This window comes from Ciconia boyciana, chromosome 2 (assembly GCF_034638445.1).
Source record: "Ciconia boyciana chromosome 2, ASM3463844v1, whole genome shotgun sequence".
Lineage (NCBI taxonomy): Eukaryota > Metazoa > Chordata > Aves > Ciconiiformes > Ciconiidae > Ciconia > Ciconia boyciana.
Window position 1 is genome coordinate 126,660,843 of NC_132935.1, and position 27,870 is coordinate 126,688,712.

Here is a 27,870-nt window from a genome sequence, read left to right on the forward strand (position 1 = left end):
TTATCATATAAATCATAAAGATTCTACTCAAACTGAGATAGCTGTCATCCCTCAGCTATTTGTATTCAGTAAGGAGCAAAGCAGGTTGTTCCAGAACATCTTAAAAATGCGTCATCCTACAGCCACCACGTTGTGGGCTTTTGAGGCTGTATTTGTGGCTACCTGAAAATGTGTGCCAAACATACATGCCAAGACACTCACAGTTAATATACATTATTAATTAAATATCTCTTAGGGAGGTTTGTAATGCAGGAGGTCATTATACTTGAATCATGAATTTAAATCTGATTTATATTACAGTAATTCCAGACTTAAATGAGATTTTCGAGTTGATTATGTGATGCCTATCAGCTAGACAGTTTCCCACCCCAATGATACTTGTGATCACCTAATCTTATTCTTCGAAGACTACAGTTTACAAATAAAATAAAACAAAACAAACAAAAAAACCCAAAAAACCCCCACAAAAAACCAAAACTATAATTCAGTTAATGCTGGATCAAAATTCAAAATAGTCCTCTTGCATTGATGCTTAATCGCTGTGTTGATAGACTGTTGAGGAACATACTCAGACAACCAGGATTACAGTGGTTGTGCCCACAACAACCCACTGAAATGCCATATTAAGTACATACTTCTTCCCTTCTGGGCAGCCCAGACATGGAGGGAAGGAAGAAAATTGAGTCATCTTCTCTAAAAATTTCCCACCTTCAAACGTGCAATGACAAGTGACTGTGAAAATGTTTACAGCCATTTTTGATATGACACTTCATTTTTGTAATGTGCACACTGTGTGTCAAAGTGTTTTACTGTTCTTGCTGCTACCGACAGGACATTGCTGTGAATAAGATGGCAGTGAAGCAAGCTCTCTTTTAGAAATATTTTTACAGACTGACAGGTCTTATTTTATCTGTAACAGAACACAAATAAGACAAACAGCTAATTATGGGGGGGCACACTGGGTTTTGGGTTTTTTCCCCCGCACTAGAGCTGGCTATTTTCTCTGAGCCAAACTACGGCAGATCTTATACAAGTACCTCAGGAAAGGGAGAGGCAAGACAAAGAACCTGCTCTTTGTACCCTAGGCACAAAGTGACTCCAGAGGATTGTTTTCGGCAGGCAACGTGGCAGATTGTATGCAGGAGATACAAGAAGCCATGGTTGTGTTTCTGACCCAGTCAGCAAAATCAGTCCTCCGGGATGGGAGAGGTGCAGTGCCAAAAAGTGCACTCCCACAAAGTATTTTGACTGAGCAAGCCCGAGTGCCTCCTATGATGCCTGCTGCAGAAAAATGAACATACTCCAATATAACATGGATCAAGGCTAACGCTTATCCAGTAATTAAAAGCCAGACACGCTTCCATAAAAAGTCCAGTCAAGAATGCCCTTCTTTTCAAGCTATCCCACAAAATCTGAAATAACAGGAACGGTCCATTTTCACGCTAGAGACTCAGTCAAAATTCCTGTGCAACGTTCAAGCCCAGTTAACTCCAGCCAACAGTTTAACCCAGAACACTTAACGAATCCCATCCACTCTTACTTTATGTTATTGCAAAAGCTAGCACTGCATTGACCATAGCAGTTCTGAAACTAGTTTTCCTGTGAACCCACCCTGGCTGCAAGCCCCAGATTTGAAACTTTTTTTTCCCCCAGTTTGCAACCCTAGTCTAAATGCCACAGCTATGAGCTTAGCAATCAATTATTTATATCAAGAAATCTGAAATTGCATGCTAGGCAGACATCTAATTTTTCAATCATAAACTTCTCTGAAAATTAAATGCGTTACATTCCATCCATCCTCTTTTGAAGAGTTGTAACATGCCTAATTTTATAGGTAATACATGTATTTATCCTGTTTAGGCTACCTAAGATACCAAATAGTGAGAGTGTACAGCATTTTTAAATTCTCTGGATCACATCTATGGTAAAATGACCTTACAGTTGACACCATATAGTTATTCTAAGCATATTGTAATTATCTCAAAAAAAAAAAATACAACAGCTATGTATTTAGCTCAGAAGTATAAAGTCCTAAACGCTGCCTTCTTATGCGTAAACAGACTAATCATAAATTAGTGTAATAAACAACTTATTTGTCATTTTAAAATTAGAACACCTTAAAATGTAAAATAAATCCAGTTTGTTACCACAGGTTTATATGCATTACCCATATAATTATAGTTGATGCAGAAGATATTGCACTGGTGTCATAGAAAGAAAAGAATTTCCTTTGGCAATTTTAAAGTTATACTAAGAAGGATAATAATCTCTATTAGATTTATGATGTAAATTTTCAATGGTGATTACTATCAATACCTCCCAAACAAAGGTCAAATTGAACATCAGCCAATCTTGCAGAAATAAAAAAACCCTGCTCCCCCCAAAACCAACCTATACTAAAAATGAGGCACTCATTTTGACAGAATGAAATTATTCGCTATTTCTCCACTGAACAACAATATTATTTTCTGATAAAGAAATTTTGTTATGAAGAGTCACTGCTGAACTTTATACAAAAAGACTACAGCCAGACAATACAGAACAAAATGCTTTTAAAAGCTCTAAATTTCATAAAGGCTATACTAACCTCCAAATTTCATAAAGGTTATACTAAGTTTTAAATTAAAACAAAAACAAAAAAACCACAACACCCAAACCAGAAAAACCTTGAGAAATTTAAGCTTTAAGTTGTCAGCTATGTCAAGTGTTACTCAAAAAGTAATTGCTGTAACTGTGTACCGCTTATTCTTCAAATATAACTCAATCTCCTAAATGAAGCGCAAACCCCTATATTTCAATCTTAGCTACAGAGTCGCCATCTTGGCCTCCACAGTATTTACAACATTAAAAGGCTAAAAGTGTCAAGAAAGCATATTATCACTCACCTATAGCCTTCTCTAGGCACAGTATGCATCTCAAGTTAATAAAGGCCACATAAATATGGCTTTTGTGCAGAGCAGACAGTAAATTATGTATTTAATTACATATTTCTCCCTAAAAAACAGAAACAGTTGGCTCTCTGCTATTTTTGTTAACATTAATCAGAGGAAACTTCAGATTCTGGCATAAATTTGACTATCGTATAAAAGGTAATATTTAAAATACATAATGCCTTACCACACAAACACGAGCTGCCATATGTGAGGCACTGCTAAGCATGGTTTCTATTAAGCTGATACACAGTAACTGGCTTCTTTCCAAGCAACGTGGAAGTGTTTAAAAAACCCCGTTTAATCCAATTCCACAGCTTTGAAACAAAAATAAATTAAAGTGCTGCAAGAACTGTTAAAATGAAAAATTAAAGGCATGTAAATAAGTGAAAAAAATAAATTGTCAGAGAAAATGAAAACAAATATTATTTCAAGTAGATATCTTAATTGTAATTAGCAACATTTGGCATGTGTTATGATATGATTCAAAGCTGCAGCCAATTAGATACCCCCAAAAGCTTGTAACAAAGCTGCAAATGTGTAAGTACAGCATAAATAAGTTTTATTGCACACCAAGAAAACAGCACCCAGATCAATTTCATAGTTTGTTTCCGAAATGCTGTAAAGCATGCTCTGTTACTAGTTCATGACTTTTTAGTCTTAAACGGCAGCTTTTCTGCCAGGAGATTTTGGAAAACAATTTCATTAAATTCAGACTATTAATTGTAAATCTGTACACATTCCGTGTATACCAAGAATGAAAGATAAATTACAGCATTGCCTTAGACTGTCATGCCTACATAAAAACAAAACAAAACCAGCAACAACAACAAAAAGAAAAAAAAAAAAACAAACCAAACCAAACAAACAAAAAAAACCCCCAGAAGAATAAAGTGCTTAAGTTAACAGCTGTTAAAAAGCTGTAGAACTGTGGTATTGGAACTGAGAAAGATTGATTTTTTTAAATAGATTTCCAAGGATAAAAGAAAACACTATTTTTCTTTGGAAGGAATAAGAGGTACACAATGGCATTCAGGAAATAACATGAATTTGTCAGATTATGTTTTTTTTAAGTTTTCTTAAAAAGGAAACAATTTTTAAGTATGACATAGAAGATCAGAGTTCAAATTCTCATCAAATGTGGGTGCACCGAAGACAAACAGCATTAGGCACTTCTGAGATTGTGCCATTTATTTAAGGAAACAAATACTTCATTATCAGTAATGCTGTCAGTCCCAACCAACAGACAAAGTACCTTCCATTTCCCCCATTTATTCAATAATGAGTAATTTACTAAAGGGTAATGAGTTGCTAATAAAAGCATGTTTCTTACATGATTATCATGAAATGGCAGTGACTGCTTGTTCAGTACAATAGTACGTACTACAGTCACACTTTCAAATAACTCTGCTCTATCAAATTTCTGTAAATAAATTGATCCTTACGTAGTTTTTATACAAGACATTAGTCTACATTCAGAAAAAAAATAGGAAAAAACCCCCACAGAAATAACTAACTAAATTTAAAAGTTACACATTTAAATATTTCTTTGCAAAGTCTCCTAACAATGATGCAAAGTCTCAGCCAACATGGTTTTGTTTCCCTTGCTGGCAAGCAATGACTGTCTATTTAACACACTCATTTTAGAGTTTGGTGGGGAGAGAGGTTTTTCGGTGTTTTGAGGGCTGTATGGAGGAGATTACAAAAACATGCATATATAATATCAGTTTTATGTTATAAACCAAATTCAGGCTCGCAGGGGAAAAAAACAAACAACTTTGTTTAGCTATGTAGGAGAGGGCAAAAGAAATGCCTATGGAAGGTAGTCTGAAAAATTCTGGAGCAGAAAGCATTGGGGACTGCCCTTGTACTTCCTAGGAGACTGACTTACAAAGACCAGCTGCAACTCAATATGAAACCACTGGAAGAAAATTTCTCTGTTCAGAATTCCCCATGCTAAAAGCATCGAAGTGTTTCTTTTTACTCTTGTTACAGTCCTCCATTCCACCTTCCCCACATTCGCGATTTAAACTAGAGCTTTACTAATGTTGTACACTAAGCACATCGCAAATATCAAGGATCCCTTTCCATGTCCATCATAGGCTCCTTTTTGGGCACTTTTCTGCCCTTTCCTGTTTCAAGGAATGTGCAGTTGTCACGACCCCTCCTTATGCCCCAGTCTCCACTCATTTCCCTGCTTTAGCTGTCCCATGGGATGCACTCTGGCATCCCCCTGACCTTCCAAATCGGCACTCACACAGTGCTCGCTGAAGTACTCTTACTCTTCTCTAATACTAATTTCTCTTTTCTTTTCCTCCTGGGAGAGAAGTTGTCATCATTTGAAAACTGGGAGAACTGGCAGAAATCATGTGGAAGTATAGTTATGCTGGGAGGTATTAATGGGTGTTGTCAGCCAGTTCCTTACTTCATCACCAGTGAGTGAAGCTGCTGGTCCTGGCAAGCAGCCAGCGGCAGGCTCCCTTTACTGCCTTTTTTTTTCCCCTCCCGTATTCATGAAAGTTGCTAAGGATTCTAGCCACCCATGCCCGCAATACATCCTGAAGCTTTTGAGTGCTGCATCTAATCAATCCTAAAATCACCCCACGGCTGCAAGCGGTAATGGAATCAAGTAGATATTCAGAATTCAGTTTATTCAATGAAAAAAAGAAAAAAAGCTCAGTGCTGTCTAATAATTTTTCATATCAAACATACCTTTTCAAAGATATCAGATCACTAAAGAAACATCAGCTATATTTTAGATGGCCTTCCAAGTACACTGCATCTTGACACATGGAAGATGCACGAAGAGAAACACCTGTGCATTATTTTTAAAAAACAGATGCTTTGTGAACAATATGACATTGAAAGGTCTAGAGTCACTTTTACAGTGAAAATAAACAGATATTTTAAAAAAATGTTTTAGTGCAGTTACATGCTTCAGACCTTAAAGCACAAGTGATACTGTCCTGCACTGTCTTAAAGGAAAATAGCTAAAGGAATTAAAGATTACATATTAAAAAGTAACCTGACACTTTTCATCCGAGGTACTTCAATGTACCAAGGTAATAAATCTAAAAAACCCACCAGCTATAAAAAACAGGCAAGGTAACTCAAGTGATAAAATATAGTATAGTTGCTATTATAAAATATAATCCCAGTGCGATCGTTAACTTGCATGTTTTTGGGACATGTTTCTTGCTGGTTTTGAAGCAGAAAGGGAATAAAAAAAAAAAAAAGCAGTTGCAATGAGCACTCAAATACATTTTCCATTCATTCTTATCCTCAAATGAATGTTAATACATCATAGATTTAAAAACAACAGGATTCTACACATTAATATCAACTGCTTCTACGCATACCTTTTTGATTAAGTTTTGCTGTTTGGTGTAAACTCTTAAGAGGTCTAGCCAGGCAAAGTTATAAACAATTTTCTGTGTCATATTTTCTCTAGAAGGTTATAGAAAACTAGCAGCAGATCAAAGTAAGCCTATACAGGCAGAAGGTAAACTCCATGGGTAATGTAATGTAACGGGAAGAGAGCCCAGATTCATGCCAAGGAGGCTGGAAACGTTTGTGAGGAAAAACGTTCAAAGAAAGCATTCCTTATTCCGGTTTTCATCCTGCTCACACATTAGCATCACATGCATCACAGCCATGTGCCTATGGCAACAGACTGATGCATCCCTAACTCAAACAATCAAAATCACTGATCACAGTTTCTTTTAAAATAAGAATATAAGCTGCTAGATCGTGGGGATTTTTTTCCACTTGAATTTTGTGCCTAGGTCCTCCTTCGGTGAAATCCCTATCAGAGGAAATAGGATTAAGCCTTTCTTTAGCCAGAGGAGCCACTATACTCCCATACTCCTTTTAAGTGATACGACAAACATGAGTATGATGCCGATCACCCTTTGCGCTTCCAGAGTTTTATGAAGGAACCAGCAAATAAAGACAGGCTGTTCTGTGCCTATGCTGCCTTAAAGTTTCTTCTTTGGTTACAGAGCAATGAAGCACCTCACTGAAGTAGCCTGTGCCTTCTGCACAAGAGTAAAAAGAACTCAACATGCATCTAATGGTAGTGAAATAGGTAGTGGACACTACCTAAGTGGATGCAGTGTTACTGAGCAAGCGCTTAATGCTACCAAAATAATTATGTAAACTCTCTGTGCAAGCTAAAGGAGACTAACCGCAAGAGAAGCAAATTTAGGTTGAGCAAATTGCTTTAAAACCAGAATCCTTCCAGCACCCAAGAGGAATTGGGTTTGCATTTTGCATTTGGAGAAGGCATTGCTCTGCTTGCTCCAAATATTTTCACATTTATTCAAATATTTTAAGGAAACATATATAACCAAGATTATTCAGACACCGCCTCCCCCCCCAGTGAAACTGATGTTGTGAACATACAATCTAAAACTCTGTAAGGCATCTCTTTGCTCGCATTGGAAAGCCATGTGAGTGTCCGTGTGCTTGTGTGTCTGTGCACACATAAGGAAGAGGGGAAGACCTCCTTAACAAGTTCCTCGAGCAAGAGGGAAGGAAGGACACTTGAGCAGGCCAGGGCAGCATGACAGATACTTACTGTACCTGCTGCTCTAGGTCCCTACACTTCTATCTCTCTGCACCATAGAGCAAGGCTGACAATCTTCTCCCTCCCGGTCTTCCCATGAAATTGTGCTAACATTTGTTTTCTGCTCCTGACACTTGTGCCATCTCCTTAGCTTTAAAGTAGCACTAGGCAAGAATTTAAACAAAGGGCCCCAAGAACAATAACTTAAATTGATGCAGTTCACATAATCCCTTAGAGTTGTGAAGATCCCAGCCTCACCATTTCAGCAAAAACAGAGACAGAGCAATACTGAACAGGAAAGTCAGACTGCATACAGTCCTTAATAGCGCAAGAGTATCCATGAGGCACGCTGACCTCTCTCCCTAAGCCAAGTTGAATAATTTCCCATTCCACTTGGCTCTTCTCTACATCACCCCAGAAATAACTGTGTTTTAGGTCATTTCAGTGATTAGTTTTCACTCGGATCAGATATGGTGGTTGTTTATCAATCTTGCTGATAGTATAAGAAGCAAGGGATGAAGTATAAGAAGCAAGAAGAAGAAGTAATGATTCCAAACTAAGAGAAGAGATAAGACTACATGCAGGGTTTTAAACTGATTGTTTTGGAATGAGAACCAGTCAATTTGCCCACTAAGCTGCTCAGCCCTTTAAAGTGTATTTCTGAGACTCAAGCATCACCCATACTGCTACAGGGAAAAAGAAATAAAATGTATACACATAAAAGGAATTGCAGTAAATACACAGAAAAGGGAAGAATGGTGACAAATATGCTAGACAACATCAAAAGAAAACACAAAGAGAAAGATAGGGAACAACAGTGACTTAATAGAAAAATTTTGAGCAGTTGCTCCAAGTGGTGTCCACAGAGAGCTGCTATTCGCTTTGTGCTGGCTCTCCTTGTTTCCAGCTGCTAAGTTCACATTGAAAGAAGCTAAAAATACATTAAATACTTTCCAAATATTATTTTCCCATGTAAGCAATTGGTATAAGTTGCCACAGAGATGTTGTTCTCTTGCCAGTGAGAAGGGAAATAGTATACAATACTGACAATAGAAGTTGTATTCTATGAAATCTATTGTCTTGGACAAGATGCAGTCCAAAATATGGTAAAGTTTGAAAAGGCATTATTTTAGCTACGAGAATTCCCAACTATTCCCTTCTTCTAGCAAGGCAATATATGCAAATGATAGTTAAAGATGAGGTTTTTATTGCCCGTGAGAAAAGGTATATTCTGCGCTACTCAGAGGTATAGTATGTGCAACATTTCCAGCAATCAAGCTTTGGTATTTCAATGAGGAGGGAAAAAAGAGAAGAATGGAAACGTCTACAATTTAGGTATACTGTCTCCTGACAAACTAAAATTTTACAATGCTGCAGATTTAAAATACCAATGTACCTGCTTAGCATTCAGGACTCTCCTTGACAGTAAATTCAGCTCTATACAAAGGGGGAGGGGGGAGCAGGCAGCGGAATGGCAACAACACATACCGAAAACCATCCAGTTCTTTCTGTTAAACGTGAAGTATAACAGGCTTTTTTATTACATGCTTTTCTCCAAAAATAGCAATGATTACACAGCTCAACTCCCACACCACCCCCCAGCTTGACTTTTTGACAGTTAGAACATTATACGTTCTGAGTCCTCAGGAATGATCCAAAGTTTGGGGAGTCAAGAGGACTCTTTCCATTGCCCAGAACCCAAACTACAGAATATGAAATACAACAATACTGAGGGAGGCAGGCAACTCCGATTTCTTATAACATTAAATCTTCTTTTAAAGCCAAACGTGACAGATTTTTTAGGAACTCTGAAATCCACAGCTTTCCACAGTTTTGGAAAGATGCTGCAAGTCGCAGCAGTGATAATCTGCCAATTACAAGGCACATGTGTGAGCAAGACTTTTTTTGTCTTCCAGACAAACAAGAAGATTATACTGCCTGTTCTCTTCGTGGGGATGGGGCGGGGGAAGCATTAAGATTGCAGCTGCTGCAGAAGTGGAAGCTGCAACTCCCTTGGAGCTTGTACCGACTGTGTAGCCTAGCATGCCATTAAGGGATGCTACTGTACTACAGATACTGTTCCATTTTGGTTTTTTTTCCTGAATAAGACAAACCTGAAGCTTTGGCCTGCTGTAGTTAACGGAAAGTCTTGCAACCCACCTTGCAATATGCCACCCAAGTTCCAATTCAGCTCAATATTCTGCCTATCAGAAGTTCCTAAATAACTACTTAGAGAGTATTCTTGAATAATACAGCTTTCCTTCACGTCTTCTGTGACATTTAGTTTTGAGATTTATCACATTCCTATTGCCCAATCATGATTTATATTATATATAAAAGAGGACACATAGTGAAGGTAAGCTGGAATCACAACCATGTCAAGTAGCCTACATTGGTAAGGAACTTATATTTATGAAATATGCTTTTTAAATAGAAATTCTAACACCTCTTATAACAATGATCTAGATTTCACTAAAAACAAGAAAGGACATATCAATACTTTAGGGTAAGATATACTGTACTATAGCTTGGCTTTTTTCATTATGCTGAAGAATCATGTCTGGCTGGTATATTTATTTTGTAATGTTTAACTATAATAGAAAATAGATGAAGTTCAAATGAAAACACTGTTTAGACTATGTCAACAGAGCATAAAACTAAATGAAGTGATTCTGTATTGACTATAAAAACATATTTGCTAATAGTAAAGTTACTAATGGTTATCTATCAAGATCACAACATGAAATAATTCTGCATCTTAAGAACTGTGTTAAAGCAGCAGACCCACGAAGTTAGATGTAATTTTTTTATTCTGCAAAACAGCATCATGCAGTGCACTTTATTGCTATTTTATCATTAGTGTAAATAATTAAAAAAAAACAAACAGGAAATCTCCAGCTCACTTGTATTTTTTTTAAATTGCAAGTCACCAAAGGGCTTTCCACTAAGACAGCCAATGCTCACTTTACACTTGCTAGCAAAAGAAAATCAAATAACTATCTTGTATACTGAAACAACTGCTTAGTTACAAAGGGAAGGATTCAGAAAACTAGAACAAATGACACTGCTGTAAAAACTATAAGCCTTTTAGATTCAGTTCAAAGACTTATGCCTTCTTCTACAACAGACCGAAGTTTTATATTCATCTCAGCAAATCAATCCACTAATAGGCATCAGTCATCAACACCTAAGTAAAGATCTGCCATTTGAAACAGCTTTGATGTGATTGAAGACTCGCACACAGTCGTAAGTATGACAGAACAGCTTAGCTATTAAAATGTTTTATCTAGCAAAGAACTGTTCATCCTAATTGACTGAAATACTCTTTGAACGCTATTATTGCAAGGCTACTTCACTACGCAGTGCTTTAGTACGTAGCCACTTGACTTATATCTTGAGACCCAGCACAACCACATCAAATCTTGTTAGAATATTTTCTCACACATACTTTTTGTCAAGAGACCAAAACAATAAAGCTGACTGTCATTTTTACAACCAGTTGCTTAGTTAATTCGATACTGAAACGTACTGGGATTCATTATAAAAGCTGCATGCAATCAGCCATTTCTATCAATCTTTCTTTTTGCTGCACTAATAGAATGAATCCTACTAACCACATCAGTTGAAATTGGTTGGCAGGACTGGATGGAAGCTATTCCTCTGCACAGAGCCCAACCTCTCACCGCGAGAGGTGTGGTGGCAGGGGCTCCTTTAAGCAGCGTTGTGCAGCCCTGGCCCAGCTCCAACACTGACCATATGTCAAGCTGACAGATAAGACAGCCATCTGAAAACAACTGTATACTGCCCGGCCACCAGGCAGCGAGGGTTTCTAGGCCTACCTCATTACTCATTTCAAAGCCAACTGTAAACACACCGAAAGTAAACGTACCTGACCAAACAAAAAAAAAAAACCCAAACCAAAAACCAAAACAAAACACAAGCACAAAGTAATTATTAGAAAGGCTATGCAATGATATACTCTATTTCAGGAAGTTTCCACTGAGTATCGTAATTGATCACCAGAAACAGAGTCAGCAGATTAATAATAGTTTGTGTCTATAACATTTTTCCTTCTCCATTATATTCACAGTGTGTTAACAATTTGCAAGAAAAAGGAATCAAGCATACCAGCAACTGCCACCAAGATTACATTTTACAGAATCAAACAAAATGCTACTGATTTAATACCTCAAATGAAGGGTGATTTGATTTGTACCCTGTATCTATTAACACATCGTAGACTTCATCAGTTTTTAGCATTACTTTTGTTACCAGAAGTATGTCATATCACTTCCTTGTGTGTAGGCAAACATTATCTATCAGCTTTTACTCCAAAATTACCAAGTAATCAGCACAAAGAAATAGCTAAAATTTACTCCAGTCCCCTATGCAATTTCCATAACTCCATGTATTCCATTTCCATATGCTAAATTTAATAAAATCCAGGTGAACTTACCTACAGTTTGGAGGAGGGTCTAATGTAATTTCTGCAAGTTCTTTCTGAATTCTTAAGAGAAAAAAAAAAAATTATCAGGACTTTTTTTGCAATATATTTATTTCAACTTTATGAACATTTCTACAGCAATCAATAATAATAAAATATAATTCTTATAATTTCTGATGGAAAGCTGATGCTATAAAGTTTAATGAAACTGCTCAAGAAAATGTTGAACTAAAAATCAAATCTTTTCCGAAAAAGGAGCCTCCAATCTGGGACAAGTTATGCCATGAGCAGCCACCTAGAAAATCCCCCTTTTTCTATAGGTCAGGGTTCTCAGCTCCTCTGCTCACTTATACAACAATTAAATGTCTCATATACCCTCCTTCTCTACTTCCCCTCTGCCTATATGCCTCATAGCTCTTGCTCTCCAGAATATTTAACTTCTTCATGAATCTCATACTGGCAGGGCAAAAAACCCAACTTCAGAGGATAGTTTTCTCTCACCCTCCTGGAAAAAGCCCATCCCTGTCTTCACCATAACCTTCTCCCAGGTAATGGGGGGCTGCTATCAGGTCCCCCCGAAGCCTATCCACAGAGGGAAGTGCTCCAGCTCCCTGGCCAGGCTGGGGACCTGCCGCTGGACTTGCTCCAATGCATGTCTTCTTTGAACTGGGGGCCCCAAAACCAGGTACGCATTACTCCAGGTGCAGTCTAATGAGAGCTGAGTAAAGGGAGATAAATCACTCTCCTCTGCCTACTGACTAAGCTCCTGTTAATACAGCCCAGGAGGCAGTTAGCCTTCCTTGCTGCCTCACGTTGAGCTTGCTGTCTGCCAGGGCCCCCGCGTCCTTCTCAGCAGAGCTGCTCCCCAGCCTGTATTGTTACAAGGGGTTAGTCCTTCCCACGTGCATGATGTCACATTTGTCTTTGTTGAATTTCACGAGTTCCCTGCCAACCCTCTCTTGCAGCCTGCCAAGGTCCCTCTGAGCAGTACCCCTGCCCCTGTGTGTACCAGCTGCTCCCCCTGAACTTGTTGTCATCTGCAAGCTTGAGAGCGTGCTCTGCCATATCCTCCAGGTCACTGATAAAGACGTGAAGCTGGGCAGGTCCACTACAGATCCCAGTAGTACTGCACTCATTATGGGCATCCTGCCGGAGGTCTTCCTCCAGGCAGAGCAACTTCGTTGCTAAGGATTTCTGGATATTCCCAGGCTGACACTCCCATGCCAAGTCCTTGAATTCCTGATCTCTGCCACATCTGGCAATACAGGCTCTTTTCCGTTACACCGGCATCTGCATGAGAGCCAATATGTCCCCCTCTGAAGAAATTTAAACATGCAGAGTAGGAGTTTACAGAGTTCCCAGAGGAACTTGTAGGAGTTTACAGTTCCCAAAGACTTGCCAGAGTATGATGCCATAAGCAGGACTATGATGGCCACCTTCCCTATAAACTACGCCCAAGGCTTTTTTATAGGCTACTTCAGTGCAAGAGCATGAACTTTTAGAAGGAGGAAGGAAAAGAAAAACAATTCAGTGTACCCTCAGTATTTTCTTCTTCCCTTCTCCTTCACAGGATTTCATGTACAGGAGCAGATTGCTATTCCTGTTATTCCCTACACTAAGAAAGAAAACCTGCACAATAATACCACTCAAATTGCTGAGACAGGTGCTCAAGCCACAACCCAAAAGTTCAGGCCTGACCTGAAGTACACACATACCTTGTTAAAAATGACTGCCACCCATTTTGCGCATAAATACAGGCAAAGAATATGGTTTATCAAAAGAAACATTCAGGTATATTGGCATATATAACATAAAAATGAGCAGTTTAATTCTCTATATAATGTTAAGATCCAAACACAATCTTGCATGATAAGGAGTCTCACAGCCACTATCAAAATTCCCCTTATGCCACTATGAGTTGATTTTATGGCTATAATGAATAAATGAACCAAAGGCAGCAGAGGAACTGGCCTGAACCTGAAATTCCAATCCTTTATCATTCACATTCTGAAATAATTAGGACGTACATGGGTAAGATTTGTAGGTAGAGGTAATAATCGTTTATTAGACCAGCCAGTACTGTTGAAAAGATAAAAACACTCTTTCAGATGCTTCTAACCTCTATGCACCCCAACCTTACATACACAAACACTAGTTACTCCTGTAGTGGGGAAGAAATTCTATGTTTATTTGCTTTTTCTACTCATTGAAATATTTACATCTCCAGTACATAAAATTTCCCCAATAAATATCATTCCTTTCTTGTCAAAATACAGGCACAGGCTGCTTAATCAACATTTGCAGCAAGTCATTGTAGTAACAATGAAAATCCACCACATTTTTTAAAAGGGAGAATCTGATTAGTGAAGTCTAAGTACAACAAACATGTTGCTTTTAAAAAATTACTCCATTTAAACAATCCTAACAGTTCACACCTTTTAGAAGGGAAGTCTTACAGGTGTAGGAGATGCTTCAAATATTTCTTCTGTATATGACAAATTTCTACTGTGTTTTTGAAATTTATGTTATCACAAATTCAAATCACGGAAAACCTAGGTAGCATGGAATCTTCAATTTCATGTTTTATGGGTTGTTTTGCTTCTTCTGCCTTTTGGGAAGTTACAGAATGATGGCACTGAATTTCTATAGAGTCAGGGATTATTCCTTTGCTTTACATATAGTAGTAAGAACAGTTAATATTTCATTGCATTACAATGAGTCTGAGACACATCAAGAATGGATTGACAAGTGCAGCTTAAGTCCTAGATCAAAAACCTTATACTCTTCTTTCTAAATCCTAACCCATGTCCCTTCCATTCTGAAAACAACAGGGTACAGAGCTCTCTCCTTTTCTCCCTCTGTTCTAGTTCAACCCAAAATTTCTAACTTCTAATGCCAAGAGCACTAAAATGGTCCTTTTTCAAGCTTTTCCTGTGATGGAGCAAACAAGAACAAAATACCTTTCTGCTTCAAGCCATAAAAATGGATCAGATGGTATTTTCTATTTATGTTCAAAAGTCCTAATTGCTTTTGCAAGCATCTAAGATAAAGACATGTTTCATTCATGATTATTTTTATACAAACAAGATACAACATATTAATATGATACAGTCCATTAATTGGTCTTCAGCAAGTTGTCCATGTTTATTCTTCTATGCTGTGGCATCCCAAACTAAAATTTATATATACACCTTACACCTCTTTTGTTGCATCCTTAATTCACCTTGCGTTCATGCTGAGAGCACATTCATAAACAGTTTCTGTAGAGCAGCTGACACGCAATAGCTTGTTCACATGTCACAGCATTCAAAGTTACAATTAAATCGTCTGACAACATCCCAGAGAGCCTTGCACTGATAGAGACCTCCAGTGTGCAAGCTGGCCTTTGTCTGCACGAGTTATTCCACTGCTCTGGCACTTGTTTCATATCTCCATTGAGTTGCCCTCAGAATCTGGCATACGAGAAGATGTGCCTCATTTCCTTCGCTGACCACAAAGGGTTCACCGCAAGAATATGTGGCCTCTGGCAACAAAACATTTTTTGCAGGGTCCTTTCTGGCAAATCTTTCTCTGGATTTTCTGCCTCAGTACAGTTATGTTTAGCTATGTCAGAGAGGAAAAAGGACTCAAAATTAAAATCATTATATATATCCAGTTTATAGTTAAACTAATGACATACTGGTTTACTACATATTGGGGAGTGGGGTGACAGCAGGGGGAGAAGCCCTTGCTTGTAATCAAAGCCCTGGGCTGTACACATAGGACATTTAATTTGTAATGTCAGATCTGATACTCTGTTTGGTCTTAAAGAAGTAATTTGACCCCTCTCTCTCTCATATATATATACATACATATACAAATTTTTTTCCCCTCCATTTTACTAACAGAAAAGAACATAGTTGCCTTCTGGCAATTGGTGCAAAGGTTAATCTACCCCTAAATTCAGAAGCATGAAAGTACATTGTAGATTTCAAATATTATTAATTCTCACAGACACATATTTAGTACTGTTCCAAGCCTAGGGGGGCTGTGTGTTGTTTTCTTCATGAAACAGTTAAGGTTCTCTAAAGCTAAGAGAGAACTGAACGTGTCAGAGGATTTCCCAATATGATTAATAGGAAAGGAAGCAAAATAAAGGACTATATGGCAATGAGCTATTTTTAACACGTCTGCTTTTCTAAAATGCATGCCTCTTTACCCATAAAGGCCAGCTGAACCAATACTCCATACTGAAGAATACGCTATTTAGAAAGTACTAAGAAATGCAATCACTGGTATGTATTTCAATCTTACATAAACTGTGACTGAGCAGGAAATTGATCTAAAGATGGTTAGATTCAGGCTGGAGGAGAAGAAATATTCTCGCTTCCATACTAGATGCACAATAAATGACAAGGATATTTCCTATAAGAAAAAGCACTCCATATTTTGCCATCATATTCAACATGCTAAATATCATTCCCAGATTCCTTGAAAATAGTGCTGTGATAAACGGCTCTGAGAAAAAGAGAGGGGAAAAAAAAGCTCATTTCTATTTTGTTGAATTTCAAACAAATTTAATCCACTACCTATTTGCTGCTCCTTAAGGTTGTAACTTCTTTCAATAAAGAAAAGAAAAGATTACAAATAAAGTTTTAAAGCTCACAATTCATTGTAGGCACAGATATTTATAAAAAAATTCCAGGACTGGACACAAAGTTTGACAGATTTTCAACTATCAACTTCAGGAGCCAAGCAAAACAATACATTTATTTGTTGAGCTACTATGTCAGCCAAGAATGGTTACACTTCTCTCAATCCAAAGGTCATGCTAAGATTTGCTACTTAAGAGGTAACAAGATGCCTGCTGTTTTCAAGGACAGCAATTCAATTCCGTGTCTGAACTGTAATTGTGATATGCAGCGAGTTTCTCAATCTTGACATGTTAGGTAAGAAAGGTTGCTATTTAAGGTGATGCCCTCTGGGTGAGGAAAATTGAAGGACCGGTACACTGTATGACATATGCTGTAAGCTATTACACCTGTATAGCAGCTAGTCCTAAAAGTATTAACAGAGAAGGATGGCATGTGATGGCATTCTGCCTTCTTGATGCCATCTAGAGCAATGCTAGCAGAAGAAACTCTCTGTCTTAAAACCAAAAATCTTACTCAAATATGAATTCAAGTGGTTTCATATAGCCTCCATAATCAGATCATTTTGGAAAGCAGTAAGCTGCGGGAGTAGTATATTCATACATAAGACATGGTAGCAGTTTACTTTTACACAAGCAAAAGTCAGCACACTGCTAAATCTTGATTTATATAAAACCTAATGCTACTGAAAATTCTTTAAATCTAACTGACTACATAACAGAAGTATTCCAAATACAGATGCACCAATCTTCATTCTAATCCAAGATATACAGCAGGTATCATAACGTGATCCAAAAATACAGTGACTACAATTCCATATGCATGAAAAAGCTTTCCAAGTGAGAAAACGTGACTTTCAAACTCAGGTTAGAATCAAGTCTGTAATCTGTGACTTCAGCTCCAGTGCTACGTTAACGTGCTGGTGTTCTCTGCTCTAAAGAGGAATTAAGGAATCTTGACCAAAGCCACAACTGCAGTACACTCTGTTGTTTGGGGGTTTTACTGATTTTAGCAGAGTTGACTCCTTTAACTATAATGGAGTTATTAGAGGGAATTGCACAGTGAAACACTTAAGCGAAGATTATTGTGACTTTAGAGTGATGCCATACAAACCCAGAGAATTCAAAAGCTAGAAAAGGAAAAAGTTGCTAAGCATATATTCAGCCTTTTCCACTAGGACAGCTGAATTATTTCAATTTATTTCAATTTTTAAAAGATCACTTTTTTAACCTGGTCAAGAACAATATTCCCATTGAAAGAGCATAGCCTTATTTCTGCACTATTTTTCATTTCTAATGAACAAAAATAGTAATATTACTATGAAGATATTTTATATAGACAGTTTCTGTAATACTTATCACAGATTGAGGACTCTCTGCCATTTTTCCTTCCTTCCTGTTACTCCTCTCCTTTTTGTCCTCTACTTTAATTTCTGATTTTCCTTTCTTGAGGCATTACCGATTTTAATTAAAAATCGAAGAAACAAAACCTGTAATATGAAAACCTGGCCAGATTAAGAATGTTTACAGAAATGTAATCCCAATTCTAACACAGCGATAAACTACTGAATACTAAACAAAAAAAAAGGAAAAAAAAAGAAAAAAATACTATGATACTATTAAAAAACCCCTGTTACTATAAAAACTATGTTGCTGTGATCCTTCCACAAAGTGCTATGACAACTAGCACTTCTAAAATACATTTTTTTCAAAAATATTATTTATTGTGGACATATCTACAGAACTCTTATAAATCATCTCAGCTTTTAAAATGCATAATCAAAGGCTTTCCTTCAATATTAGTATACATGTGGAACTGGCTTTAGAGTAACTGGCAAACGTACTGATGTCAGCAACTGGCATAATTAGTTTCAGCAGAACCATAAGCAGATATGATTAAACTTTAAAAGGTTTAAGTAATTTTATCACTGTGAAATGCATGTTGATAAAAGCTCTAAGCTTTGAAGATACAAAGCTAAGATTAATAGACCAATTTCTGACATATCATTATTAATTTTTTAATAGGATAGTGTCCACAGGCCCTTGTCAGAATTGTGGCATCATTACATTAGGCATTGTACAAAGTTCAGAATACATAGGTTCTTTTCTAAAGATGTTAAAAACTGGTTTTTATGACCTTAAAAGTCATGAATAGTCCAATATTCCTAATATTTTTAAAAAATAACAATAGCAGGAAGCAGACGAAAGAGAAGAAGGCCAGAAACCATAACGGCTGTGAGGACTAACTACATGAATAACATCATGGTTTGAAGTGAAAGCTTTTTTTTTTTTTTTCCTTTTAGTCATAAAAGGAAACATGGGCAAGCTTTGCTGGCCATCCTGTAAGTGATACAACTGGGTAATCTCCTAATAGTGTCATAGTAGGAATGGGTCTTCAGAAAGCATTTCACCGGGGAAAAAAAAAAGAAAGGCTAGCTGTAAGGAAGGTGTCTATGGCAGAAGAAAAGCATGACAATACCTCACTGGAAAGACAGAAGAGCCATCAGTTTAGAAAAGTATGTAAATGCTAAGGGACAGATTAAGCCAAGACAAAGACCTGAATCCTGAAGAGATGTACACTCACGTTTATATACTGGTATTTACAGACTCTTACTACATGCATATGTTATAAATTATAGCAATAGGGCCTTGATGCTTCTCCTTTACTACAGCACCATAGTGGCACAACTCCAATGTTTTTTCCTGTAGTTTTCATGGCCTTCAATTAGCAAAGAAACAGGATCTGGGAATCCTGCATCAGGACAGTCTGCAGAACTGGTCTCTTGTCAGATTATTTTAAAAGTGTTTTTTAACTTCAATCACTATAATCCCATTTGAATTCTGTTGCCTAGACTAATGCCCCTACGTGTACTAATGGAGCAACACTAAGCTGTAAATTCCTTCTGTCTGGTCCAAGCAAGGCAATTGTTATCTGGAGATTGACATGATAGCATAGAATAATTTAAATAGCTATTCTATAAATCCACCTTTCCTCTCAGGCAGAAAAGAGAAGGAAAAGAAATGGGTATTAAAACAGACCACAGTTTAAAGTAATGAAACCAACATGCATTTGTTGTTCACTCAAATATTTCTGACCTGACCATCTGGGAAAAGGAAATGCAGTACTTTACAGCAATAGGTATTACGGTAGTCCTAACATGCTGAGTTACTGAACTGTCTGAAATGTTTATGGTTAATTAACTGTAAGTTACACTGACAAGTCTCAACATCAGTCATACATACACATACAGAGATATATTTTATAAGGCTACAAAACTGTCTGAGTTTTACTAGCAATAAAAAAATGTCAGCTTTTATCATGCAAGCTACTATTAAAACCATGTGAAAGAGCCAATCTGTCAAAGAAAGGAAAAAAGTATACAGGTCTCATTATTGTGACCAGTCTCAAAAGGCTATTATACTGACATAGTAGTGTTATAATAAAACAATAAGAAAATTAATATACTGAGTCAATACATACATCTGATGGTCAGCTGAAAAAAGAGAAAGGAAAATAAACAGCCAGATAGAACACTGTACCTTTTAGCACTAGTTGACAGTTTAGCAGCTGTTTTGCTTGATATTTTGCCCTCTTTTTTCTTGGGTTGAACTTGCTCCCTTTCTTGTTCCTGCTGAACACCTTCACGCTGATCTCCATCAGAGCTGCCTCCACTAGTGCTTGGACTATCATCAACTCTCTGCCCCTCTGTAGACATGGCAGATACTGCACTGAACAAAAAACAAACAACAAAAGTTAGCCTTTTCAGAAGAAACTGTCCAATAGTATTTCTTACATGCCTTAAGGAAATAATACACGAGATCTGTGTCTTTGTCTTAATAGATAATGCTTGTGTTACAGTACTTCAGTAAACTTAGTACTGAAGAGTTTTGCCATAAGCATCTTAACAATAATTCAGGAGTTGGTCATTTTAAACCCCATACCAAATAAATAATAAACCCTTATATATATGAAAAGCATAAGTTATTGTAGTTAAGCAGGAAACATAATTCTGCAAGTATAATACCATTCACTGTGAATGATACATTTCAACCGCTCGGCAATATCGTGAGTTAGCTATCTCATCACTATGCCACCAGTTCAAATGTAGCATAGTTTGTTAAAAACTGAGAGATATTACTATCATCTTAAGACTCTCTGTTATCCCTTATTAAATAAATCTGTGGGCTCATTCCAAGTCTATAATATGGGTTTCCACATTACAAAATCCACATCTTGGCATGCTTGATGGAAACATTCACAGAACCAAAAGGCACTAACACAGGACTGTTTGTATTTACTAAAACGGTACGCTTCCAGAGCAGTAAGCATGCTGGTAGAAGATATAAGGAAGTTTTTTCCTGACAAATTCTGATCAGGCAACATGAGGTAACAAAGCTGTCAGAGAACATGAGTGACAAGAAATCGCAGTATATTTCAGAAGTCAAGTTAATGCTTTATTTGCGCACTTCTGATACTAGTTAGCTATTTTCATTTCTTCCTTCATTTAAAGTAGTATAACAATATGCCGACAGATGAGGAATTACAAACCCACTGTTACAGCTGTCATGACTTCTCAAACTGTTCTAATGAAGGGCAGATGTCCATGAAAAACTCTTACTGAATTAGCATATGTGGTGGCAATGACTGTTAGAAAATTTTACAAAAAAAACCCCAAACTCAAATCCAGAAGGTCTTTCCTTTAATTCCAAACCTGTGGTTTATATACATATTTTATATATCCTCCTATTAATTTTAATAAAATATTTTAATAAAAGAACCACCTTCAAAGCACACAGGCCCAAACGTTACTTCCTTACACCCACACAATCCCCATATATCTGGGTGGTTTTCTGATTGAATCTGTCTGAATCAAGAATTTGCTCTTTCATACACAAAGAGTTTTAAGTTGCTGTGAACTTCGAATTGCTTTTCCTCTTACCTATGTACAGACACCATCACAACTAAGAACAAAACTATTCACCTTGACTATTACATGTTTTAATACTCTCTCAAGGGAGAATAATGAGATTGCAGGCTCCGATTCAACCATGCTCATTCAGTGGATTAAACAAAGTTCATCTCCCTGCACATATTTATGGAAAGAGACAGCAAAGGAAAAGTAAAGTAACATCAGTGCCAACAGGGTTATGTTGAAAAGGCCGCTTTTTAAAAAGGCCATAAGTGTTCTTGTTAGAGCTGCATGTAAGAAAATACATTTACTCCTATTCTGCAAAAGCCTTACCAAGATTTAGTTCTATCAAATAGTTCACACTGTGGAGTGGAAGGACTAACCTTTTCAGGTGTTATTGACACAATCCAACTAACTTCAAGAGGAATTAGATCTTTTTTGTCTAATTTATGAAGCTATACTGAAAAGGGAATCTGGAAGTATGGCATCCCTTCAAAATACTAAAAGAAATAGCAAGTAATAGCAAGTGATGGATATGGGACTAGGTTTCCCTAAATCAGCTTAAGCTACATTTTGTATTTTATTATGGAAAAGAATATTTTATAAATATATTTTCATACATAAATTTATATAAAAAACACAACACCTAGCCTGCTCATTGAAGTAACTGAAATAATGCACAGTTTGTGTCCTAAAATTAAAATACAAAAATTGTTCATTCTTAGAGAACAATTTTTCCTATGGTACAGCTATAACATTATATTTAACATAATTCATATATTTACACAGGCTAATGTTTAGATATTTACATCCTGGTTGTCAGATTTTAAGATAAAAGCAACAGAAGATTTAGAGGTAATAAAACACAGAAGTATCATATTCTGACAAATCAAAATATGCATTTGATAACTATAATGCAATTTTGATAGTAGGTACCCATTTTCTTTGCTTCTACATACAGCTAAAATACAATCTCATCTTTTTTAATAACATTTTTGATGGCCTTTATTTACTCTAGATTTTAGTTCTGATCTTTGCTTATTACATCTAATTTTAAAGAGAAAAATTCCCTTCACAATGTACATAGGCTTTAACACTGCAGGCCAGAAAGTTAAAAGCATATTTAATAAAGCCTATATGCATAGGACATCTGCTGTGAATAATCTTGGCTATAAATATTACTATTATCCAAAAACAACTGTATTCACTTCATAAGTTCAGGTTACTATCCAGCAGACAAACACTGTAACAGTAGCCCAGAGCATATAATTACTGTAACATGTAATGCCAGCATTTACAACAGGAAAATGCTTAAATCTGTCATTTGATGTCTGGCTAGTTTCTTGGATTTTTTTTTTTCCTCTCTCCTTCTTTCTCTGTTCCCCTTTCTGACATCCAGGCAGTTCTTTCCATGCCCTCTCCTCACAATATCTGCAATTTTAGAAATTTTGCATAGTTCAAGGGATGCTCAGTATCCCCGTAAAAGTGTGTTTTAAAGGGCCTGAAGTTAGACACTTCAAACGTGGTCAAATTTAAAAGACAAACAAACACATGAACAAGTAAGAGAACGGGGAAAGAAAGAAAAAAAAAATCAACCGAGGGGATGACACTGTTAGGAAAACATTTCACTGCCACGAACACAGAGAGAGAAATACAAGATACTCCTTGAATCTGGACAGCCATGAGCGTGTTTGCAACTGTCACACGGAGCGAGAGGAAAGACACACGATGTCCAGGTCCCCGGCTGCCTGGCTATTCTACATTCAGACGAGGGTTGCTAACCTCCCTGCTGTTGTGCTGAGAAAAATGAGCAGAGGGGACAGAGGAAGGAGTGAAAGGGGACTTAAAAGTCTCTCCCTTAACGTGAGATGATTCAGCAGAGACACAGATTACAAGTGTGACTACAACTATCAATTCTAAGTGAAGAATGTCCAGAAGATCCTGCTTCCGTCATATATATCCACTGGCACCTTCCCCTCCCTCCTCAAAAGGAAAAGAAAAAAACCACAACAAAAAACCCAACCACCACCACCCTTCAAAAAAAAAAAAAATCCAGCAGTCAGGGACAGAGAGATCCTGGCAATGCGCAGATGGGTCCCAAGGGCAGCAGAGCTAGTGATGATGTCTTTCTAAAGCGGTCTTAATTTCCTATAAGCCAAGATAAATTGAATATTTCTGCAGGGTCCACGAAGAGCAGCAACAGCAGCAGCCGCCTTACTTCATCTTCATTAGAAACCGTAAAGGGCAAAAGGACCAAAACATCACAGGAGGGGACGCAGAAGGAGCCCGGTTTCTGGCCGGGCAGGGTCCGTCTCTGAGAGGGGCACCCGGAGGGACGGGACGGCAGCCCCGGGCTCCCACGGCCCCACCGCCGCGGGTGGGCACACACGCGACCTGCCCGTCTCCCCCCGCCCGTCGGGGAGACCCAGCGTGGGGCATCGGGCGTACCGGGGGGGCGGGGGGGGAGCATGGGCACCCCCAAATGCCACACGCACCCCGCACCCCCCCGGCCGGGCAGGCGGCGGCCGGGCCGGGGTGAGAAGTAGGAGACGACCGGGGAGAGGAGGAGGAGGAGGAGACTGCGAGAGGAAGGCGTCGGGGGCACATGAGGGAAGGGAGGGGTTGGGCTGCGGGGCTCCTCGGGGCGCTCGGGGAGGGGGGCGTAATGCCCCTGCCCAGGGCTCCAGCCCGGGGCCCCCACCGCTGCGGCGGGGGTGTGGGGATGGTGCACCCCGGGAAGCTCGGTCATGGGGAGGGGTGCCCCAGCGCCGGAGCGACCCAGGGGCGCAGCGAGTGTCGCGGGGACCACGCGATCGGCGCGGAGCGGGGCCGGGGTGGGGGTGGGGGAGCGAGGGTGGCCGCTGGTCCCGCCCGCAGCGGGGCAAGCAGGACAAATGGACACGGAAGAGTTGTTGAAGGGGTGTGGGGGTGCTGAGGAGCAATGGAGGCTGGAGCGATGACCGGAGGATGGATGGAGCTGGGGGAGCGGTGGCAGAGATGCCGAGGTGGCAGGGGGCGGACGGGACTGTTGCTAAGAAAGGGCACGGCCGGGGATGACAAGGGGGGAAGGGGTACCAGGCAGCGCCGGGGGATGCGGAGGGGAGGGGAGATGAAGGATAAAGGTAGAGACAGAGGATCGCAATTAAACGGGGGGGGGGAGGGGCTGCCGTGAGGGAGGGATGGCGAGGGACGGGGGAAGGAGCGTGGCGGGGGGAGGGGAGGCAGACGGGGACCTAAGCCGGGGCAGAGGTGTAGCTCGGGAGGGACGGGGCGGGCGGAGGGGGGGGCCGCTGCTACCTGCAGGCGAGCGCAGGTCTCTGTCTCTCGCTGGTGCCAGGCACAGGCTGCGGGACAATCCGACGCGGGTGCCCCGACTCCGGCCGGGCGCGGGGCTGGAAAGGGGCTGCAGCCGCTCACTGAGTCATGAGCCCGCTCGCTCCCCCGCGCTCCTCGCCCTCTTCTTTCTTTCCCCTCTCCCCCGAGCAGCAGCGGCGGCCGCTGGTGGTGGTGGTGGTGGTGCTGCTGCTGCTGCTGCTGCTGCTGCTGCTGCTGCTTCTCCCACCGCCGCTGCCGCCGCTCCTGCCCCCGCTGCCCGAAGAGAAGTGAAGCCGCTGCCGCGCGCGCGCCCCCGCCGCCGCCGCCTCCGCGCGCGCGCGCGCCCCCGCCCGCCCGGCCAGCGCCGCGCGCGCCCCCGCCAACCAATTAGCCTGGGCGCTCGCGGTCCGCCGAGGGAGGGGCGGCGTGGGCGGGCGCGCGCGCGCGCGCGCTTTCGGCGAGGGGGCGGGGGGGGAGGGGGAAAGTGACAGGCGGACGGAGGGGGGTGGGGCGCGGGCGCGCGCCCGCCGGGGCCGTTGGAGGCCGCGCGCCGCCGGGCCAGGCCGGGCCGGGGCGGGGGGAGGGGGAAGAGCCGGCGGCGGGAGCGCGCGTTAAAGGGAAGCACGGGGGGGCGGGGGCTGGGCGGGGTCAGCGGAGCCGAGTAGGAAGGAGGAGGGAGGGGAGGGGAGCGGAGCGGAGAGCCCCGGCCGGGGATGAGGGTAGGGTACCCGGCCCTCTTCCCTCCCGCGGCCGGGTCCTCCACACGCCGCCGCGTGTGCCCGGCTGCGCCGCGGGCCCCCCGCGAAAGTCCTGGGGGCGGGCGGGAGCGGGGCGCCGGCGGCGGCCGGGGGCGGCCGGGCCGGGCAGGCCGGGCCGGGGCAGGGAGGGCGGCGGCGGCGGCGGCAGAGGCGCGCGGGGGCCGGTGTCAACTTTCTTTGCTCTTCCCGTCTTTTTCTGCTTCTTTGTTCCCGCCGCCGGTCGCCCCCTCCGCCGCCCCCCAGCCCCGCCGGCCGCTGCCCGCACCTCCCCGCGGCCTTTGTCTCCGCGAAGCCACCGCGTCTCTCCGCCTGACGGAGCAGCCGGAGACACGCCGGGTGCCCCTGGGGAGCGAAGGGTCCGGGCAGCCGCCGGCGGCGGGCGGGCGGGGAGGGACGTGTTACCTGGCGAGGGGTGGTGCGAGGGCACACGGTGCCTTCTCCAGCGCGGAGAGAGGGCCGAGGCCGGCACTTGGTGGCCACACTTTTGTGTTTGTCGTGGTAGTTTCGGCCACAAGGCTACCGCGTCGCATTAGCACAGCTTGATGGCACAAACAGCCCCCGGCCACTAGCAACATCGGATGACGTACGGCATCCCCGTTGGAGATAGGTGCTGTAGCGTGATTGTAGTCAGGTAAATGAATCTCGCCTCCCACGCGAGTAGGCACTACCTCTGTGGCAAGCGTCGCACTAAGGAACGGGAGAGGCCAAGGCAGAGCCGCACTGAAATGTTACATATTTAGTATGAATGCGATTAGCCTGGAACGAAATGAACCTCTGACAGAACGGGCTGTCAGGTAACCGGCTGTGTTGGCCTAACTGAGATGCTTCTGTCCCTGGGCTGACCCTGCTGCTTTAATCTTTATGTAACATGCAGTTTATGCTTAGCTACATGACGTAAACTTTTATCACCTCAAACCTTTCTTCGTCTAACGGGGAAATATACCAGCCAAGGGTAAAGGGGTGATGGCACGTCAAAATATTTTTCTCCCCTTTTCACGACTAAAGGGAATTAAAAAATAAAATGTGTTCTCGCTGTTCCACGTGTACAAGGAAAAGTTTCTCCCTGCTTGAGCTGTGAAGTATTGTACTTTTCTGACTCATGGTTACGTTGTAGGTGGAGTCCATGCTACCAAACATACAGAAATTGAGAACTTGAAGCGCTACAGAGGTATTTGAGGCACCTGCTCTCATGTTATATCCAGACAACAGAAGTGATTTTTGCAGTTTCCCTGTATATAAAATTAACCTTTTTCTTTGTTGAGTAATTGTTTTGAAATAACTTGGTTTATTGTCTCTTCCTATTTCTTTGTTAAATAATCCCAGTGATATTTTCACCTAAACCTAAGAATACTGCAGTCAGCTAGTTCTTCCTACTTTGTGTGCATTTACAAGGTATTTTCCTGCTTCTGATGAACTCATGGAGAAAAGCTCCTAATGTCCGCTGGGTGGGTTTCTGTCTGCTAGCATGCATTGACTTCTCACAAGAACTAATAACTAAGTAATTAACAGAATATGATGCATAAAAATCCTTTAAAGAATACAAATCTCCTGCAAGTAATGCTTCTCATCACACTGAAAGGCTGCTGGCTGCATTGCACGCTCTTGACATCATGGTCCCTTTTTCACTTAATCATGTCCCCTAGTCACTTAAATCATGCCTTCTCCTTTCAGTCATTCCAAAACAGACCTCCTGAAAACCATCCAGGAAGCGATGAAATTCACTTCTAAATGAGTCTTCTACCGTATTTTCTTAATGTTGCTCTGATTGCTTAAAAGTGCCTTAAAGGAGACATAAATTTTCCTGTTCAAATACCCCGTCTGTTGAAACTCCTCAGCCCGTGTTAGGACTTCACTTCAGTGACAGTTCGGTGTGCTTCATTATAGTTCTTCCTTTCTGCTAGGATCTGCAGGAAGCACAGAGAGAGAAGCTCAGTGAATAGCCTAATTCAGACAGGGGTAGGATGGGGCTGTACAGTGTCCCAGAATCTGGGTCATAAATTCCCAGTGACAAAAAAATCAAGGGAGCGCTGAAGTGTTCCAGCACCAAGTGAAGGGTTTGAGTCATGGAGAGTCAGGCCCTGATTTTTCTTTTGGTGTGTAACCTCTGGCCTGAAGCCCTAAATGGTAGGGCTTAAATTAAGGACAACTAAACTGGCGAGAAGGTTTGTACTGCCTTATGAATAGGATGTGCACACTGAGGTGTGCCCTGTGATTTTAAAAGTGGAGGTTTTGAATGAGCCCTACCTATGCAGCATAAAGAGAGCAGGACAGGGTAGTCAACTGCTCCCAGTTTTATCCTTTTGACCTTTCAAAATA

The 27,870-nt window shown here is 40.8% G+C and overlaps 1 protein-coding gene across 2 annotated transcripts in view; it reads right to left on the minus strand.

Moving 5' to 3' along the window:
- Positions 1–25,088, minus strand: part of LOC140648257 (ubiquitin-conjugating enzyme E2 E2) — a 223,993-nt gene extending 198,905 nt beyond the window's left edge. The window contains exons 1-3 of one of the 2 annotated variants that reach the window (XM_072853996.1): positions 24,779–25,088; positions 20,112–20,295; positions 11,954–12,004 (exon numbers count right to left, since the gene is read on the minus strand). In XM_072853996.1, coding sequence (XP_072710097.1) covers positions 11,954–12,004; positions 20,112–20,287 — 227 coding nt within the window. In that variant the 5' untranslated portion in view covers positions 20,288–20,295; positions 24,779–25,088. Of the gene's footprint in view, positions 1–11,953; positions 12,005–20,111; positions 20,301–24,778 lie in introns of both variants that reach the window. The other variant, XM_072853995.1, reaches the window with a different exon arrangement.
- Between the last annotated feature and the right edge of the window lie 2,782 nt (positions 25,089–27,870).